At 40.0% G+C, this 20,981-nt stretch overlaps 1 protein-coding gene across 1 annotated transcript in view; it reads left to right on the top strand.

The window, feature by feature from the left end:
• The first annotated feature begins 3,759 nt into the window (after positions 1 to 3,759).
• DARS2 (aspartyl-tRNA synthetase 2, mitochondrial) overlaps positions 3,760 to 20,981 on the top strand; it is a 26,024-nt gene continuing 8,802 nt past the window's right edge. The window contains exons 1-12 of the mRNA XM_021682616.2: positions 3,760 to 4,073; positions 4,945 to 5,044; positions 6,854 to 6,920; positions 7,915 to 8,016; positions 8,595 to 8,690; positions 10,279 to 10,402; positions 11,101 to 11,147; positions 11,896 to 12,002; positions 12,979 to 13,048; positions 14,449 to 14,628; positions 15,684 to 15,791; positions 17,500 to 17,562. Of these exons, the coding sequence (XP_021538291.1) occupies positions 3,950 to 4,073; positions 4,945 to 5,044; positions 6,854 to 6,920; positions 7,915 to 8,016; positions 8,595 to 8,690; positions 10,279 to 10,402; positions 11,101 to 11,147; positions 11,896 to 12,002; positions 12,979 to 13,048; positions 14,449 to 14,628; positions 15,684 to 15,791; positions 17,500 to 17,562 (1,188 nt within the window). The 5' untranslated portion in view covers positions 3,760 to 3,949. The remainder of the gene's footprint in view (positions 4,074 to 4,944; positions 5,045 to 6,853; positions 6,921 to 7,914; positions 8,017 to 8,594; positions 8,691 to 10,278; positions 10,403 to 11,100; positions 11,148 to 11,895; positions 12,003 to 12,978; positions 13,049 to 14,448; positions 14,629 to 15,683; positions 15,792 to 17,499; positions 17,563 to 20,981) is intronic.

Raw genomic sequence — 20,981 nt, 5'->3', positions numbered from 1 at the left:
GTGGGAAGCCTGCTTCTCCTTCTCCCACTCCCCTTGCTTGTGTTCCCTCTCTCGCTGTGTCTCTCTCTGTCAAATAAATAAATAAAATCTTTAAAAAAAAAAAAAAGAACAGAAGAATTTCATAGAACTCTGAAATTATAACTTTCATTGAAAGGAATTATGATTTAAAAGTTATAATAATTACTCCCACGTATTGGCACAGTTACCCTTTGGTAACAGTTTTTCACAAATAAAAACTTGTAGGGGCGCCTGGGTGGCTCAGTCGGTTAAGAGTCTGCCTTCGGCTCAGGTCATGATCCCAGAGTGCCCGGATACAGCCCCACATAGGATAGAGCCCCACATCAGGCTCCCTGCTTCTCCCTCTCCCCCTCCCTCCCGCTTGTGTTTGCGCGCGTGTGTGCATGCTCTCTCTCTCAAATAGAACCTTCTAAAAAAATGAAAACTTGTATTTATTACTGTATTTAAATTTTATTATGTCAAAGTAGGACACCCTCTGTATCTTGCACAAAACTTCACAGGTTACATATGCATTTCTCAATGCTCAGATAATGCCCAAGCAAGATCATACACCACACAATTTAAATAACAGCTACTTTAAAGCATTCTACTTTTAAATGCATACTGAATTATCTCTTTAAAAGGGAGTTTTAGGGCACCTAGTTATCTCAGTCAGTTAAGAGTGTGACTCTTGATTTCGGCTCAGGTCATGATCTCAGGGTCGTGAGATTGAGCCCCGTGCACTGGGCATGGAGCCTGCTTGAGATTCTCTCTCCCTCTGCCCCTACATCCACCCTTCAGTGGCACGGTCTTTAAAAAAAAAAAAAAAAAAAAAAATGGGCGCCTGGGTGGCTCAGATGGTTAAGCGCCTGCCTTCGGCTCAGGTCATGATCCCAGAGTCCTGGGATCAAGTCCCACACTGGGCTCACTCCTTGGCGGGGAGCCTGCTTCTTCCTCTCCCGCTCTCCCTGCTTGTGCTTTCTCTCTCTGTCAAATAAATAAATAAAAAATCTTAAAAAAAAAAACAACGCAAAAAACAGCGGGGAGGGATTTTAATCAGTCCCATCCACACAGAATGTTTCTTTCAAATTTTTATTTGGATTAATTGCTAACATTTATTGAGTATTCATCAGGTGCCAGGTACTTGTCCAAGCCCCTAACAAATATTGTCTCATTTAATCCTCAACCCCCATGAGGTGGTTTATTATATTCCCAGTTGACAGACGAAAAGACAAAGAAGTTCAGTAATCTGCCAAAGTCATACAGGTAAAGAAGGCAAGAACCAGGATTTGAACCCAGACAGTATAATGCCAGAGTGGGTGCTCTTATCTCTTTTTTTTCACATTGCCTTTCAATAGAGATCAATTTCAAGGCAAAAGAAGCCCTGCTGAATTTGACTCCTTAAAAGAGAAATGCTATGAATTCCAAAAAATGATTTAAAAATCTGTGTAGATGAAAAAAGGACTATTAGCATGGAGACAGTTGGTTTTGAGAAAACCTTTCCCCTCAGTATTTAATATTATGGTAATGTGAAATATCCCAAACCACGCATGAAAGATTAGAAAATGACTCACATCTGTTTTATTCTCTCACTCCGCACTCAATAAAGGGCAATTTTGCCCTGCCCGATAAGTAAGAGGTTAAAGATATATTTTGACTCATTATTTTAGTGTCTCATTCTTAACCCCTTTCCCCAGTCCATAAGGAGTGATCCATAGACCCCACTTCTATCTTGTCATTACCTTGCTGGAGATCCCCTAACAATTCCCACCCATCTTTCAGATGAAGTCAGAACTTCTCTGAGTTTCATGGCACTACATGATCTGATCTTTTTTTTTTTATGTATTTTATTTATTTATTCATGAGAGACAGAGAGAGAGAGAGAGAAGCAGGCTCCCAAGGAGCAGGAAGCCCGATGCTGGACTCGATCCCAGGACCCTGGGATCATGACCTGAGCCGAAGGCAGATGCTTAACCATCTGCGCCACCCAGGCGCCCTGATCTGATCTTATTATTTGATATTATCCAGGTTCATTTTCTACTTCAGGAGTTCTCCGCCCAAGATCTATGGACAAATGGCCTTTCCAAAATCCAACAACCCTCTAAGGTTGTATGCAAAATGTTGTATGCATGTGTATTTGGTGGTGGAGGGGGAGGAAGAAAGGTCCAGTAGACAATTTTTGAAAAGATTATGAACCACTGCCCTAGACTGATCATCACCCTACTACTCCCCTTCGTGCCTGTCATGTTTGCCTCTGCTCCCTGACTTTTTTATTCAGCCTTCAGCCAACTAAGGATGCTTCTCTCCTCCCACTGGCCTGACCAAATGCAACCCATCCTGGAGGTTTCACGTCCTCAGAAGCCGGCCGGTATCCACAGAGTATCACCAGCTCTTCTTGCACTTGCAGTTCATAACACACAGTTACAACTTAGTTGTTTTTCTTGTGGTAAATCCATGAAGGAACGGACTCCGACTTTTTACACCGCTACCACCAATACCTAAATCCCACTGCCAATGCTTGGCCGAGCGCCAAGCACGTAGCGTGCAGCCATCTAAACACAAAAGTGTTGTAGAGATAACGAGTACACAGCAGGGCAAAACATAAAGTTGACGGCCAGTCCTGGACAAAGATAAAGCTTCTTACCAATAAAATACCGTGATGACGCTGTCACCCATTCCGGCTTCAAGAGTCATTCTTCAATTCTGGTTCCAAAAGTAGGTAGAGACTAAAATCCCCTGAAGTTTAAAAAAAAAAAAAAAAAGCCGCCAAAACGGCAGGTAAGAGAGAGTTTGGAGGAATCCTTGGCCCCTCCAAATTCCCTCTCGCTCCGCAATAACTGGGTTCACCAGGGACACAAACTCGCTTCCTCAGATGTCCCGAGACTTCACCCCAGGAGGGGCATTTCCGCTGACCCAGCCACCAGCTCTGCGACCCTCCCTTCTGCGGAGTCGGCCTCTGCCGGGGGAGGGGAAGGGCAAGGGACAACGGGTCCCAACTCTCCCCTCTCCACCTGAGCCCTTCAGAGGCCCAGCGAGCTCAGAAATCCCGCCTTTGAGAAGCTGCAACCCAGCGCTCAGCCGCCGCCTCAGTTTAAAATAGTTTCCCGTCTCGCTTTGCGGCGGGACGCCGGAAGCCTCCCTGGTGCCGATCACACGTTAATGAAGCAACTACGGTCGCCATTTTAACTGAGGTCGAACTACCTAACCATAATCGTCAACTTGGCTAACCGCGCGGTGATTGTCTTCAGCGCTTTTCTACCTGCGCGAAGCGTTCCTTCAAATTTCCGCCCATAATAAGCATGGCGGCAGCACCTCTGCTCTGATTGGTTGAATGCCTCCACCGTAACTTGAGCGCTCTCGGAGCCGAATGAGGAGCGCTTGGCTCTCAGCGGTGATTCGGCTGTGGGTTCTGGACCTGAGAAGGTTTTGGGTTTACTGGCCTTCCTCTTTCTGAAGACCCGAGGACGGCCGCCGCCAGGTCGGAGAGATTTAAAACCTGAGGCTGAGTTCCTTCTTGTTTTCCAAGTTCGGCCTGCGGGAACCTTCGGAGAAGCGTGGAAGGAAGGGAAGGGCGGGCAGTTGGTGGTCAACCCCTTCCGCCTCTCTGTGGTCGCGGAGGAGTCCCACTCTGCCCTGCTGTCTGGAAGGTTCTCTCGGCTCTTCTGGGGCCGCAGTTCGGTTGGTTAGAAGTGGAAACTGATGCATTGGAGGTGGGAAAAGGCTCTTTCCCCTACCCGCTTCCCAAGGGCCCCGAAGAACTTGTAGATTTATCTAGTTTCTAGACACGTGTACTTGACTGTTCAGCGGAGAAGGGCTTAAATATTGGAGAAGAGAGCGAGAACAACTAGCATTTTAAGGGATTTGTGTATATTTCCAAAAGTGACTTTTGATCATCATCCAACACCGGCAGCCTGGGATTCGTGAGCGTCTCTCGCCATCCTGCGGCTCCAACATGTTCTCCTGTTGGTTAAGTCTGCTATGCAGGGGTTTTTCCACACCCACCGGAAGGATCGCCCACCTGATCCGGGGTTCTCTCTCCAGAACGCTGGTGCTCGGTTCACAGAGGAGAACTCCAGGTGAAAGCAGTGAAGGGTTCTGTCCTCTTTAAACAGTACTTCCTCCTGGTCTCTGCAGTCAGAGTGCTCTTATTCCATTTTCCTGTAGTCTGAACTGGATAGCCTTATGTGTAGAGGCAGGTCATTCACTCTCCATTTCTTTTTTTTTTTAATATTAAATTTCCTTTATTTATTTATTTTTTTAAATATTTTATTTATTTGTTTGACAGAGACAGACACAGCAAGAGAGGGAACACAAGCAGGGGGAGTGGAGGAGGGAGAAGCAGGCTTCCCGCCGAGCAGGGAGCCCGATGCGGGGCTCGATCCCAGGACCCCGGGATCATGACCTGAGCCGAAGGCAGACGCTTAACGACTGAGCCACCCAGGCGCCCCTCACTCTCCATTTCTTATAATGTAGATTTTTGTCTGGAGTTTTAAAAGTAACCGCGTGAATTCTGCTTTTAGGTGATGCTATTAATAAGCCTAAAAAATTCTTTCACATTTGAGAATGTTTTGTATAGTGTTTTCTAGCGTGCAAGTGACTGGTTTCACTCTAGATTCATACCATCAAACCCGTTATTCCAAAACCTCATTTCATTTTGGAAAGGAATGTGCACTATTAAAAATAGGGTAATTTTAGGTCTCAATGCAAATGCTACGTGATCAAAGTTTAGATTTCCTAACACAGGGCAAAAATTTACAGTAAGACTGTTAATTCACTTGGCTTTTGACACATTTGCAGCTAAATTAAATAGTGACTGAATCAAATTACATACTTCAACTTTATGAATTTCATTCATTGACATTAAATACTTAAGATGATATAATTTGAGCGTCTTTATTTTCAAGCAGTTTGCAAATCATATGTTTTTAATCTTGCTTTCCTTTAAAGAATTCAGTAGCTTTGTTGCTCGGACCAACACGTGTGGAGAGTTGCGTTCTTCTCACTTAGGCCAAGAAGTCACTTTGTGTGGATGGATTCAATACCGAAGGTAAACTGGCTTACGAATACCTGGTGGTTAGGGGTGGCTGGGTCCGTTATGCTTTCAGCTCTTGATTTCCGCTCAGGTCATGATCTCAAGGCCATGAGATAGAGCACCAAGATGGGATCCGCCTGCTTAAGATACTCTTTCTGCCCCTCCCACCCCCCCAAAAAAAAGAATGCCTGGAAGTTGTTTTCCCTCAGTCAGTTCCAAACTTTTATTAATTTTCAATCACTCAGAACAACAAAAGCTTTTCAACTCCTGCAGGATTCTCAGAATTCATTGAGTTTTCAGATTTGTTTTGAAAGACCCAAACAGAGTCACTGGAGTGGCATCTGTTGAAGGGTGTGATAACAGTGTGTTCCACCAGTGGATTGAAATGTCCCTTAGCTTACTCGAGTTGAAGAGTTCCTAGGACCAGTAATTGGGAGTGGGCCACCTGGTAAGCTTCAGTAGCATGAAAAAGCTTATTTTATTCTAAATTTAAGTAGAGAAAAAGCGTAAAAACACGAACAGTGATTCCTTAAGATTAAAGCCCATTTTGTTGTTCATCTCTATATTCCAGCACGTACCTGAATAGTACATTAATTAACAGTGAAGAGCTCCAAAATACATAGACTGTGTGGCCTTCCTGAAGAATATGTTCCATATGGGTGGATATTTGACCCATAAATTTGGTGATTTCTGAACTCAAAATCTGAAGAGGTTTTCTGTACCTCTTCCCGGTACTAAGGATAGTATGAGAAATGCAGGTTGAATGCTAAAATGTTCGGATTTGGGGGACCTTTTTGATGGTTTATAGAAGTATTAGTAGTTGGACCACCTCTAGAAAATTGTAGTTTTTATCTTTTAAGAAAAGAGTTTATAGAGACACCTGGGTGGCTCAGTCGGTTAAGTGTCTGCCGTCAGGTCAGGTCATGATCCCCGGGGTCCTGGATTCGAGCCCCGAATCAGGCTCCCTACTCAGCGGGGAACCTGCTCCCTCTCCCTCTGCCACTCTCCCCAACTCGTGCTCTTTCTCGCTTGCTCTCTCTCAAGTAAATAAATAAAATCTTTTTAAAAAAAGTTTATATTGCTATATTTCAAAAATTTATATTGCTATAATTGGATATTTTTCATATCCTAAAATATTTGTGGATTTTAATACATGAAAAGTTTCCAAATTTAATAAAATTTTCTTATAAAGACTTAAGTCAATGAAAATTAAAAGTTTGCCTTTTACTGACAAGCCATCTGGATAACTTTAGTAAGCTGAATATATAACCAGTAAAAATTGAAATTGAAAATGAAAAGCCTGGGGTGCCTGGTTGGCTCAGTGGGCAGTGTGTGCAACTCTGGATCTCAGGGTTGTGAGTTCGAGCCCTGCTTGTGGCATGGAGTTTACTTAAAAATTTTTTAAAAAACAGGAGCACCTGGGTGGCTCAGTCGGTTGAGTGGCTGCCTTCGGCTCAGGTCATGTTCCTGGAGTCCTGGGATAAGCCCCATGTTGGGCTCCCTGCTTAGCAGGGATCCTGCTTCTCCTTCTCCCTCTGCTGCTCCCCCTGCTTGTGCTCTCTCTCAAATAAATAGATAAAATCTTTTTTAGAAAATTTTAAAAATAGATGATTAAGAAAATAACAAATGCAAAGTCTGGGTTTTTTTCCCGTTAATAAGCTACATAGATAATTGCATGAATGTAGCACATAATGAAAACACATAATTATTATAAAAAGAACGTGGGAACTTGCATGGATTTTTGTTTGTTTAATTTGTTTTGCCTCCTTAAAATTTTGGGCTCAGAGATTTTGGCCTAACATGTTCATTTTCTTCATTGATCAGGCAAAACATCTTCCTGGTCCTGAGAGATTTCCATGGGCTTGTTCAAGTTGTCATTCCCCAGGAGGAGGTAATAGAAGGTTTCCTACTGTTATTTGAAAGTCTCTCGGATGCTATGCTTAGTATGTTGGATAAGTATGTGTGTGTGTGTGTGATGAAATGTTCCTGGAATAATACATACATATCTGGTAACATTGGCAAACTCTGGGAAAGGCAACTTTTTACTGTATATCTGTTTATACCCTTTGAATTTTGAGCCATGTTTACGGTACCACCTGCTCAAAAAAAAAAATTAGCATTAAAATTAGGTAAGGGCGCCTGGGTGACTCAGTTGGTTGGGCGACTGCCTTCGGCTCAGGTCATGATCCTGGAGTCCCCGCATCGAGTCCCGCATCGGGCTTCCTGCTCGGCGGGGAGTCTGCTTCTCCCTCTGACCCTCCTCCCTCTCATGCTCTCTGTCTCTCATTCTCTCTCTCTCAAATAAATAAATAAAATCTTTAAAAAAAAAAAAAAAAACTGCTAAAATTAGGTAAAATAGCTCTCATCATGCTTGTTGAGCTATATTGGTTTCTCTTGTGGTAATGTTTACAAATGCTTTATACCTAAGAAATGTATGATTTACTCAGTTCTTAGTCTTTGAAGTAAGTAAAGAGCAATGAATTATCTTTCAGGGATCAGGATCCAGAGACGAGCATAGCTAACCCAGGAGAATTCCTTTCAGTTGGACTCCATTATTTCTATTGGATGTAACTGCCCCTAAGACTAACTCTGGAGACAGTTGCCTTAAAAGTATGTAGGAATTGTTTCCATCAATCATTTTTCCCCTTATTTTCCTTTAAGGAAAACATTCTAAAACCCTTAACAGGTTTACCTGCTGTATTATGTGGAGTCAAAATGGCGATGCAATTTACCAAATTCTTTAAGAAAGTCATTAAGGGCAGCCCCAGTATTTATGGCAATTAAGCTATGAGTGTTAATATTTTTCTAAACCATAGACTGCGGTAACTACATATTCCTCTACATTCATTTGTTTGTCGGAACTGTTTTTCTCTCTCATTCTGTAGTCAGCTGCTTCTGTGAAGAAGATTCTATGTGAAGCCCCTGTGGAATCTGTGGTGCAAGTGTCTGGGACAGTAATTTCCCGACCTCCAGGACAAGAGAATCCAGTTAGTAGTTAAGAAGCGGTCTATGTAAATTTTACCTGTATATGTGTGCACTCTACACATTTAGGCAACAGACACCGAGCACCTATTAGACATCAGGCACTAAGATTTCTGCAGGTTCCACAAATGAACCTACAGATTCCAAAATCTTCACTACAAACACACCAATGTGCACAGGCATGTTAAGACATCTGTCAGTGAGCACATCGACCACAGATATGCATAAGAATGTCAAAATCAGGGGCGCCTGGGTGGCTCAGTCGTTAAGTGTCTGCCTTCAGCTCAGGTCATTATCCCCGGGTCCTGGGATCGAGCCCCGCATCGGGCTCCCTGCTCCGCGGGAAGCCTGCTTCTCTCTCTCCCACTCCGCCTGCTTGTGTTCCCTCTCTCGCTGTGTCTCTCTGAAAAAAAAAAAAAGGTCAAAATCATGCACAGACATTGATGCTTTAGACTACACGCCATACGCACCCTCACATTTTACATATGTAAGTAAATGCATGCGTTTTACAAATGATCACTGTGTACAGGTCCTGATGAGTGATTTTTTTTTAAAAATAGGTCTTGTCTTCTCTCTCTTTAAGAAAATGCCAACAGGTGAGATCGAAATCAAAGTTAAAACAGCTGAACTTCTGAATTCCTGCAAGAAGCTGCCCTTTGAAATTAAGGACTTTGTGAAGGTGCCATCCTCTGTTATTAATAAAATAGAGTATCTAGAAAATGTTGGTAACCGGTAAAGTGTTTTCAGAGTTTTTTAAAGAAAAACTAACTTCTACAAAATTAAGCATTTTTTTGTGGACCTATCGTGAAGTGTTCTGTTCTGTGCTGTTCTGAAGTAAGCCATTGCAGTTCCTAAACACCTACGCTGCTTTTTCAGACAGCTCGAAACATGGGTCTACCTTTAAGACTTGAGGTGGTGTTTTCAGGTTTTTTTGTTGCTGTTTTACATTTTGAAAGGAAATTTGTGTCTAGCTTGGAAATAGCCAGACGGCATAGGAGATCCTGTATCTATTAACTTTCAGGCTCTAACAGTGATAAAATGTTTGCTTGACTTCGCAAGCATATAAATCTGATTACTGTATTTTAGGATGTACTTTGCCCAAGTTTGAGGGGTTGTCGAAGCTAAATAGCTCTGGGTGAGTGTACCCTGATAATCTGCAGCTTTGAAACAATTATCTACAGTTGAAGATGTATATACATCTAATTTGTAAACTGATCTATAGAACGGTTTTTAAATTAACTGTATGGCCACTTAGTGTTACATTTAAATTCTCAATACTTAATCTTTTAATTAGAAAAAGCAATATAATTACCTGGTGGCGGGAGAGAAAAGGAAATATACAGTTTTCCCCCAGCTAAGCTTTCAGAAAGAAATGACAGTTCTACTTCTGGTTAAAAAGTTGTCAGCACAGGGCGCCTGGGTGGCTCAGTCGTTAAGCGTCTGCCTTCGGCTCAGGTCATGATCCCAGGGTCCTGGGATCGAGCCCCGCATTGGGCTCCCTGCTCCGCGGGGAGCCTGCTTCTCCCTCTCCCCCTTCCCCTGCTTGTGTTCCCTCTCTCGCTGGTCTCTCTCAAATAAATAAATAAAATCTTTAAAAAAAAAAGTCAGCACAGAGAGCTGCAGAGATGTACAGCTTTGAAAATAAGCAAACCTTCTTACCAATTTCTACTAGTACAACAGTGGGGGGGTTTCCTTGCATTTCTCACACCTGTACTCCCACTTAGGTGATAATGTCATAGCTATTTTTACTCTTGTGTATTTTTTTTTTTAAGATTTTATTTATTTATTTATTTGAGAGAGAACGAGCAGGGGGAATGGCAGAGAGAGAAGAGAAGCTCAGTATGGATCCCAACACGGGGTTCGATCCCAGGACCGCGGGATCATGACCAGAGCCAAAGGCAGATGCTTAACCTACTGAGCTACCCAGGCACCCCTACTCTGGTGTATATTTTTAAATGATCTTCGAAGTCTTTAAATGTATTTTTCAAGACTCAACTATGGGCTTAAATAAATGGATAAATGTTTAGTGAGGGTAGGCAAATTTCAGTCAGTGAAGGGCGATGTTAATAATAAAGAAGAGTTAAAAAAACATAAAATCTATGCTAGTAAACTTAGAGGCTGTAGGAATTAAGGATGGTGTTGTATTCGCAAATAATGGAAACTAAAGATAGAACTGAAGTTTTTGAAAATCCACGCTCTGTATTAAAGTTAATATCTCTTTAATATTCAAAGAATATTTAAACATTAAAATCTTTCAATTTGTTTAGAAAACAGAGGCTCTTCGTTTGCAGTATCGCTACTTAGACTTGCGTAGTTTCCAAATGCAGTATAACCTGCGACTGAGGTCCCAGATGGTCATGAAAATGCGGGAGTATCTCTGTAATCTACACGGTAAAGGACATGCCTAAATGTTCTTTAGAGCTTTTTAGCATCTTCTTTTTGTTTTATTCAGCATTTTATTGTATCTCTCTTTAGCATCATTGGGTCAGAAGTTGCCACAGCTCTGGAATTCACTTAATGTGTAAAGCAGTTTTTGAAAAAAGGTGATTTCCAGTGTTTTGTCCTAGAGCATAATTTGGTAACTTAGAACATAATTTAGTTCTACTAGGTCCCAAATACAGTCTTTTAAAGATATTGCACTGAAGGTAGAAAAGCCCTTTGGTTGTTATTTATGAGTTTTCTTAATTTTTTATCACGCTTATACTAATTTGTTAGGAGCTCAGAAATGTCCTATGAATTAAACTAGACTCTTCAATCAGTCCTGGAGGTTTTTCTTCTATGTTTGAGTTATTTTTGCTATCCTAGCAGAACATTTAGAAAATGAAAACAGTTCAGTAAACAAGAATCCATCAAACAGTTGGAATTATTTCATGACAAAAGTGTCACTTTATGAGCCAAATAGGGTTTTATGAAAATCCTCAGCTTCTGTCTTGGATGTGTGGAAATCAGCATTCAGTAGGCTTGGTAACTTCTTTCAGTCAAAATTCCTAATTAAAATGTAGCCTCAGATTTGATTTGTTGAACTGTACCCTAGACAACATACTTGACAAATTCCTATCTAGTAATTTCTGATGCTTCTCTCTTTTTAGGATTTGTGGATATAGAAACACCAACATTGTTTAAGAGGACTCCTGGGGTATGTATATCCCTTAAATCAGCCTACTAATAATGTCCTATTAGTTCTGAAATAGGACCACTTTGTTTTTATATTCATGTGGCTGTATTTTTTTCATGTATTTTATTATGTCACAATGATCACATTAACTAGGTTTTGTTAAGAGTTGAGAAAATTATATGGGTCAGTATTTTGAGTCAGAACACTTTTATTCTACATGAGTTTTCTTTCCGTTGAGGTTTATAAATGCAAATCAATAATGAATTCTTTCCTTAAAAATAAACCCTTTGTGAGGTGCCTGGCTGGCTCAGTCAGGAGAGCATGTGACTCTTGATCTCAGACTTGTGAGTTCAAGCCCCAAATGGGGTATAGAGATTACTTAAATAAATAAAAAAAACTTAAACTCCTTGATCAATAAGAATTGACATCTCTAAACATTGATATTTATACAGTCCATGGACTTTTATAAAAACATAGTTTTAAAAAGCAGTTAGCAGTTATTAGATAGGAATTGCACAAAATTTTTTCAGCTCATAACAGAATTGGGAATTCATTTCAACAAGAACAAGCACGCATTTATTACTTACCATGTACAAACATTGTTAGAAGCCTACTGTGTGCAAGCCTTTTGGGGGACTAAAAGATGAGCAAGAGATGATCTCTGTCATTTGCTCTTTAGTTAACTTCATTGATGAGCTGAAGTATCAACTTCCACCAGGTCTTAGGTTCAGGTTTTTTTAACAATATTTCTGCTCTCCTCTCATTAAAGGGTGCAAAAGAGTTTGTAATACCATCCAGGGAACCTGGAAAGTTTTATTGTCTCCCTCAGAGTCCTCAACAGTTTAAACAGCTTCTGATGGTTGGTGGTGTAGACAGGTGAGCCTTCTGTATGTTAGTAGTAAGTTGTCAGAAAAAGAAAGGGGAGGAAGGTGGGGAGGAAAAAAGGAAACACAAAATTATCTGATCTCTTAAAAGAAGTTAGAAAATGTATGAGCATTTGGAAAACACTTGTTAAAAACCCTAAACATTTGTAGTCATTATTTAGTAAAGATGTATTGGGTGGCCGCCATGTGCAAAGCTCTATGCTAGTAGCTGTGCAGGGAATTAAAAACAAAAAAGGAAAGGTCTTAGGAGCGCCTGGGTGACTCAGTTGGTTAAGTGTCTGACTCTTGATCTCGGCTCATATCTTGATCTCGGGGTTGTAAGTTCAAGCCCTGAGTTGGGCTCCAAGGTGGGCATGGAGCCTACCTAAAAAGAGAGAGAGAAAGAAAGCAAGCAAGCAAGAAAGAAAAGGTTTTGCTCTCCAGGAGTTAATGAATGTAGTAAGACAGAATAGGGTAATAAATAAATAAACCAACTGCCAACTATGATAGAACCTAAAAGTAAGTTTGTTGAGGGTTGCAAACTAGGTATTGTTTGGGGAAATATTATTAAAAAAACTTTGTGAGCAAGGCCTTTTGGGACAGTGCTGCATCTCAGCAGATGAAGATGAGAATGGAAATGGCATAGCACAAAAAAGCTCAAGTGTAGTCATGGATCAATAAGTATTTTGATTTGGCCAGAGCAAAAGAGTATATATAAAGAAACATAAGTGCTTTGCACGCCAATTTAATATATGAATATTGAAAGGTGCCATTGTATATTTTTAAAACAATGTATAGAATATTAGTTTCTTACGGGTCTACTGTATATCTGATTAGATTAGAGCATCATAAAGAATTTTAAAATTTCTTATGTCCTTTAGGTACCATTATTAATTTATTTCGTAGACTGCACTACCATGAACTTCTGGGGAAAAGTGTGTGTATCTTCCTAGAATCATGACTCAATTCATACTATTTTTCAATTGTAGATATTTTCAGGTTGCCCGATGTTACCGAGATGAAGGTTCAAGACCAGACCGACAGCCTGAGTTTACTCAGGTACTAAGTTATATTCACTTCTGTCTCTTACTCAGTCATCCTTGTGCCAGCCAAGTGGTTCCAGACCGGGCAGTAATTTTATATATAGGCAGACCTTGTTTTGTTGTACTTCGCTTTATTGTGCTTCGCAGACATTGCATTGTTTACTGATTGAAGGTTTGTGGCAACCCTTCAGAGCAGGTGGATCAGCACCATTTTTCCAACAGCATTTGCTCCCTTTGTGTCTCTATGTCATGTTTTGGTAATTCTCACAATATTTCAAACTTTTTCATTATTATATTTGTTTTGGTGATCTCTGATCAGTGATTGTGATTCACTGAAAGCTCAGTTGATGTTAGTATTTTCTAGCAATAAAGTATTTTTTAATAAAGGTACATACATTTTTTGACAATGTTATTACACACTTAATAGACTACAGTATAGGATAAACATAACTTTTATAGGCACTGCAAAACCAAAAAATTAATTTGACTCACTTTATTGTGATTATGCTTTATTGCAGCAGTCTGGAACCAAACCTGCAAGAGCTCTAGTGTATGCCAGCGCTTTACTTCTCATTACATTTTATCCATCAGATATTTAATTAAACTAACCTGCAGTTGAGACACTATTTAATTTTTGATCCATTTCATGTGTCCTTTTTATAACACGTATGGTCATCAACTAAGAAATGCCAAAGATTCCTGCAGTGTTTTAATGGTCGTTGCTAGGATAAAGTTCTTTAAAACAAATCTCTTATACATTAAGAACCAAGAATTCTGGGGCGCCTGGGTGGCTCAGCCGTTAAGCGTCTGCCTTCAGCTCAGGTCATGATCCCAGGGTCCTGGGATCGAGCCCCGCATCGGGCTCCTGCTCGGCGGGAAGCTTGCGTCTCCTTCTCCCACTCCCCCTGCTTGTGTTCCTTCTCTCTCTGTGTCTCTCTCTGTCAAATAAATAAAATCTTAAAAAAAAAAAAAAAAAGAACCAAGAATTCTGTATGTTGGTATTTAATCTGTCTAATCTTTAGACTCATCAAAGCTGTCATGATTTGGTTTTTATGTGATAGCGTGTTAATCAAAGTGGTGAAGCGCAAAAATCATAAGCTTTGGAGTTGGACAAACCTGGGATCAAGTGTAGTTTCACTACTTATTAAGTGCATGTACACAGGCAAGTTACAAAGCCTCTCTGAGCCTTAAGCCATGAGGAGAGTGACGGGAACTAAACAAGTTGATATATATAAAGCCTTAGAATAATGTCTAACACAAAACAGATGTACAGTAACATTTATCCTCCCAACCCACACCCATGTATTAAGTATGTGCAGAATCCTATGGTAACTTGAAATCAGAGGAATGTATAAATACGTACATATTAATATTGTGGCTGTTCAAGTTAGTTTCCATATGTTATTTTGGTTTCAGATTGACATAGAGATGTCTTTTGTAGACCAGACCGGAATCCGGAGCCTAATTGAGGGCCTGCTCCAGTATTCCTGGCCCAATGACAAAGATCCTCTGTTGGTTCCTTTTCCTTCTATGACTTTTGTTGAGGCATTGGCCAGCTATGGAACAGATAAACCTGACACTCGCTTTGGGATGAAGGTACTTCTCTTCACTTTTCCAGGACTCTGTCCCACCGTACTCCTGCAGTTTTTTAAACCACTTTGAAATTTACAACCAGTTACACACATTGTTATATCATATTTTTCTGTTGTTACTTTAGCTTGTTATCAAGCTATAGCAAGAGAGAATAAAAGCATGTTAGCACTGCAGTACTTTTGTCCTATCTCCTATGCTCCTAGACCGTTTCCAAGAGTAAGGTTCTTGCCATAAGGTTTTTATTACTGACAACTTATTAATTATATGGACATGAATGACCACTTGAAAGGGGGAAAAAAACCCTATTCTTTCCTCTTCAATTTTTCTTAAGCTAAAATGGCAGTTGGAAGGCAAATGATTAAGAGTTATTCTTTTTCCCTAGCCTATAAAGAGCTCAAACATATGGAAATGTTTATTCAAACTAGTAAGATCTGTACATATTTTAACTAGGGGTAAGAGTAGAATTTATATAAAGCAGTTTCCATTAGCAAGCCTCTCATTATTTGCTCTTAGAAAGCAGTGGCCCTTCATGTCTATAATGCTGGTGGCATTTCTCTATCTCAGTTCTCAGTGCAAATTCCTTAGAAATCGAAGTTCCACTTCATCTATAAATAGGCAGTGCTCGATTCTTGGGATGAAAAAATGTACAAAATGTTCTAACTGCCTACTTAGAACTGCCAACTTAACCACTCCTTATTTCTTCTTCTGTAATCTAGAATAGTGGTGCTTAAGTCAGACTTCTTAGGTTAGGTTCTGGCTCTGTGTTATCTTGGCCGAGTTACTTTCTTCTCTGTGCTTGGTTTCTTCCTGTATTACATGGGGATAATGAGAGTCAGTGCATATCTCATACTCTTGTTGTACTGATTAAATGAATTAATGATGAATAATACATTAGTAGATTAACCCCTGTCGTAGTGCTCAACCCAGTAAAAACTGATGGCGCTCTGTAAACATTAACTTAGTAAGATCTACTTGCTTCTTTAGAATCTTGTTTGTAAAATTTTTTGAGATAAAAATTACTTCACATTTAGTTACCTTTTTTTGTTGCTGTTTTATAGATCGTAGATATTAGTGATATGTTCAGAAACACAGAGGTTGGATTTCTTCAAGATGCACTTAGTAAACCCCAAGGAGCCGTCAAAGCCATATGTATCTCTGAAGGAGCAGTAAGTGACTCGCAGTTCTGTTTCTCTAGGATGTATATTTGGGAAGTAAATATGTTCAATGTTCAACACTGGCACATTTAAACTTCAAGAAGAACAATTCTTTTTTTAAGAATATATATTTTTAGGGCGCCTGGGTGGCTCAGTTGGTTAAGCGACTGCCTTCGGCTCAGGTCATGATCCTGGAGTCCCGGGATCGAGTTCCACATCGGGCTCCCTGCTCGGCGGGGAGTCTGCTTCTCCCTCTGACCCTCCTCCCTCTCATGCTCTCTGTCTCTCATTCTCTCTCTCGCAAATAAATAAAATCTTTAAAAAATATATATATATATATTTTTAGGGGCGCCTGGGTGGCTCAGTCAATTAAGTGTCCAACTCCTGATTTCGGGTCAGGTCATGATTTTAGGGTCCTGAGATTGAGCCCCACATCAGGCTCTGCACTGAGCGTGGAGCCTGCTTGAGATTCTCTCTCTCTCTCCTTCTACCCCTCCCCTCTCTCTAAAAAAAGAAAGAAAAAGAATATATATTTTTAAAACAGTGTCCCTGAAATTATAAGTAGAGAATAAAACCCTGTGAGTGTGAATTTACACTCAAGATCTAGAGTTTTTGTCTTTCTTTTAAAAAATTCTGTAAAGTACTCCTCTACTTCATTTGGCATCGTTCCCACCAGTGATGAGCATGAAATAGTGTTCATATGTCCTCCAGCCTCAGTTTATCCAAAGGCTCCCAGCCCATATCAGCTCCAGCATCACCCTTGCATGTTGGTTCTGGGTCTTCAGAGATCCCTGGTCTCAGTTGCATTCAATTGCATTAATAACAGTGGGAGGGCCAGGAGGTGGAGCTGTGAAAAGCAAAAGGGAGGGGACGTTAGGGTAGGAGAAAGAATGGCCGGGCTAGGCAACCCCTGACTCTGAGATGGTGAAACACGTCTGTTTTCCATAGTTACCACACCTGCTTAGAACAGAATTTGAAAAGAGTTCCAGAAGGACTTTGAACAAAATCACTATTTTGAAAGGCGACTCATTTGAGCATATTAGTGTATTCAAAATGGGAATAAGAATTCATTCTCATTACTTTTTATTCACTTCACATGTTTAGTGGAAAGTAATTCGTGTCCGTACTCTAGTCCAGACATAATGAATGCGTGCAGGTAAGCTCAGTGTCACATATACTGCTTGGTATTATTGTTCGCCTCAATTTGAGTATGTCCAGTCTTCCCCGAGCAGATTATAAGAAGTGCAGGATTGTGAACCGTGTCTCCACCTTTTTGTATCTACCATACCTAGTCTAGTGCCCCGAGAATATTAGTTATGATGATAGTCCTCATGTCTCACTTACAAAGGCATTGAGATAATTTAGAAAGAGTAAGATACAAAGAATTTTAAGCACCTGAAATAAGCAAATTCTGAGTCCTCTTTCTGATCTGAAAGTTATTTTTTCTTACACAGTTCAGTTGTAAAGATTTGAACATGTACCCCACGTATTCCATATGCAGGCTCTTCTGTGGAATACATTCATAGCCGTTTCCAATGAGACTTGTGTAATTAAGGGGGGAGGGTAATAAGCCCTGTGACAAGCTCTAAAGTGTTGTCATTTGGAAGCAGAAATTAAATTTTACATTGAATCCTCTTGTGATGGAAGGACACAAAATGTATTTGTATCCTATTTGATACCATAGACATGTTTATGAAGCTGAGTTTACTTTTCTTTTCAGAAATACTTAAAAAGGAAGGACATTGAATCCATTAGAAAATTTGCAGCTGACCATTTTAATCAGGTAAGGAGTTAATTACAATAGGTTTTTCTTTCCCTTTTAGGGATTCCATATTTTTAGTAAGTGTTTGAGCTCTTTATACAATCACTAGTTTTGAGGTCTTGTTATTTCAGACCATTTTTCTACTTTTCTTCTTTTTAAAGTTCATCTAATCCCAGGGCATGACTCTAGGACTTTGACTTAGACAGTTGAATTCACCATTAATCAGAATGTGGAAGTTCGACCATAGTTTTTAAAATAAATGTGAAGAGATGCCTGGGTGGCTCAGTTGGTTAAATGGTTAAGCACCTGCCTTCGGCTCACGTCATGATCAAGCCCCATGTCGGGCTCCCTGCTCACTGGGAAGTCTGCTTCTCCCTTTGCTCCTCCACCCACTTGTGGCTCTCTCACTCTCTTGCTCTCTCTCTCAAATAAATAAAAATCTTTAAAAAATAAATAAAATAAATGTGGAGTTTTAATCCAGTTAGGATTAGGTTAGAGCCCCATGTGCCCAAGTTTTGAAAGAAAGCCTGTATTCATTGTTCTTCCCATATCCTTTTTAAAATTCTGAATCCACCTTTGACAAACACATTTTGTGTTGTTGGCTCGGTGAATGGAGGAACTGAACTACAAAGGAGCAGGAGTGGGAAACAGGCCTTCTTATCTTGTCACTGGACCTGGAAATTGCCTCAGCCTTCTCGGAATCAGTAACTTTAAAAATAATCATGCCCTCTGAGTCATTAATTTTCCGTGACATGCTTTGTAGAAAACATTCTAAATGTGAGAAGAGTATGCTTATTATAGTATTCTTTACAACAGGGATAAGATGAAATTATATGGGAATGATTAAATAAATTAAGGTATAATCAAAGGAATTAATATTAAAGTTCCTTTTTAAAACTTTGTCTCCAAAGAGTTTATAGTATGGGGGACATGTTCATGTTGTAATGATTCGTAAGAAAAGGCAAATACAGAATTCTATAAACACTGATCATAACCAGGTAAAAACACAGTATTTGTGGACTGAAAATGGACCACCTTCTGCTGCCACCACAAGCCAAGCCTCATACCTCAGGCTCAAAGGGATTTTTCAACAAGAAAGAAAGAAAGATTAGGATAATGGTTTCCAAATGGGTCAAGGCAAAATGAGAAAAGTCAGAGCAATATAAAAAGCTTTTCATAAAGCTAAATGAATTTAAAGAATTATCCTTTACTTCTCCTTGTTCTTTGTTGTAAAAATGTATGTTCTTTTATGAAAGGATGGTAATAGCAGATAATGTTTTAGGTTTGTTTTATGCCTTTGATAAAATTCAAAAGTGGAAACTCTAGATCTCCCAATTTTGTTTCTTTACTTTCATGTTGCTAGTGTTTGAAGTCTGCATCTAGGATCGACAGGACCAGGAAATAAGCCCAAAGGTTAATAACTTCAGTAGCCTTCAGTTGATGGAACTCTTACTACACGTTCTTCTTTTCCTCATCTCTTTTCCTCTTTTCTTTTTTTACCCTTTTTCATTAACTGGATTTTTATAGAAGAAATGGGCACTACTTCTGTTTTTTCAATTTATTAATATATTTTAACTTGGCTTTTTTTTAATATGTATGTGAATTTTAGCAATATGCTACATGCGCAGGGTTAAAAACACAAATAGTAAAGGATTACTAATGATAAGCAACAAGTGTGTGTTCCAGCTCACATCACACCAGTCCCACAGCAGCCAGAATGTCTCCGTTCTTAGAAATATATCTACATACTAGTGTTTTTGTTTGTTTGTGTTTGTTTTTACTTACCCATTTTAAATTTTATCTCTTAACTTCCTGCACGATAGGCCTTACTTATTTACTCTGTCCCTCCTGCACAGCTGTCTTTCTGGACCTTTTCTCCATTCCTCTTCTGAGTTGAAACCACTCTTCCTGGATCCCAGATCTTCCTCTGTCTTATTTGTGTTGGAGTATATCCTCAAGTAACTTCCTAAGAAAGCGTGCAAGAGATACACTTGCTTTGTCTAAAAATGTCTTTATGTTCAAAACCTCACACTTGATTACTAATTTAGCTTAGTATAAAATTCGGAATTGGCAGTCCTATCCCTTTAGAACAGTGCTGTCTGGGGCACCTGGATGGCTCACTTGGTTGAGCCTCCGACTCTTGGTTTCGGCTCAGGTCATGATCTCATGGGTCATGGAATTGAGCCCCGCATCAGACTTCCCACTTATGCAGAGTCAGCCTGAAGATTCTCTCCCTCTGCCCCTCCCCCCACTTGCCCTCTTGCGCAAGCTCTCACTCTCTCTCTAAAATAAATAAATAAATCTTCAAAGAAAGGAAGGGAGAGAGAGAGAGGAAGGAAGGAAAGAAAGGAAAGAGAAAAGAAAGGAAAGAAAGAAAAGGGAGGGAGGAAGGGAAGGAAGGAAAATAGAGAAAGAACAGTGCTGTCCAAGAGAACTTTCTGTGATGGTGGGAATGTTTTGCATCTGCATCATCCAGTATGGTAACCACTAGCCAGTGTAGCCATCCAATGCTTGAAATGCGGCTAGTATACCTGAGGAGCTGAATTTTTAATTTTGTTTCACTTCAGTTAATTTAAATAGGTACGTGTGAGTGGTGGCTACTATATTAGACAGCACAGCCTTAGCTTGTTGAAGGCATTGTTTTTTTCCGTGGTACCTGCTGTTACTGCTGAGAAGCCTGATGCTGATACAAATTTATTCCTTTACAGCAAACCTGATTGTTTTCCTTTGGAAGCATTCAGCCTCCTGATTCTTGATGTTCCAAAATTTCAGTTTATGTACCTTTGGGTTGTTTTACATTCGTGTGTTGTACACTAGAAGGGCCCTTTCAGTATGATGGCTCATGTCTTTCATCTGTGGAAAGTTGTTCTATTACTAATTGTTTTTACTTCATCATTTTCTCTAGTCTCTTTTTTTGGAATTTCTTTTAGTCCTATTTGGACCTCCTATTGTAACTTAACTTGTCTCTTTTTTTCCCCACGTTCTTTCCCACCATTTTCTTCGTCCTTTTTTTTTTTTTTTTTAAGTTTTTTTTTTTATTCATTTAACAGAGAGAGAGCACAAGTAGGCAGAGTGGCAGGCAGAGGAAGAGGGAGAAGCAGGCTCTCCACCGGGCAGGGAGCCCGATGCGGGACTCGATCCCAGGACCCTAGGATCATGACCTGAGCCGAAGGCAGTCGTCCAACTAACTGAGCCACCCAGGCACCCCTTCTTCATCCTTTTTATTCTTTCTAAGAGATTTCTTCACCTCTTCTGTTGAATTCTTTTTAGCAGTCATGTTTATGTCCCAATAGCTGTTTCTTGGTTTTTTCCATCATATTTTATTCTCATTTTATTGATAAAATATATTTTTGAGGGCCTTTGAGGATTCAGTCCTCCTTTGGTCCCTAAACTACCTCATTCCTTTCAGGTCCTTTTTTTTTTTTTTTTTTTTTTTTTTT

Source organism: Neomonachus schauinslandi, chromosome 6, assembly GCF_002201575.2.
Source record: "Neomonachus schauinslandi chromosome 6, ASM220157v2, whole genome shotgun sequence".
NCBI lineage: Eukaryota > Metazoa > Chordata > Mammalia > Carnivora > Phocidae > Neomonachus > Neomonachus schauinslandi.
This window is presented reverse-complemented; position numbering and strand designations above follow the sequence as displayed.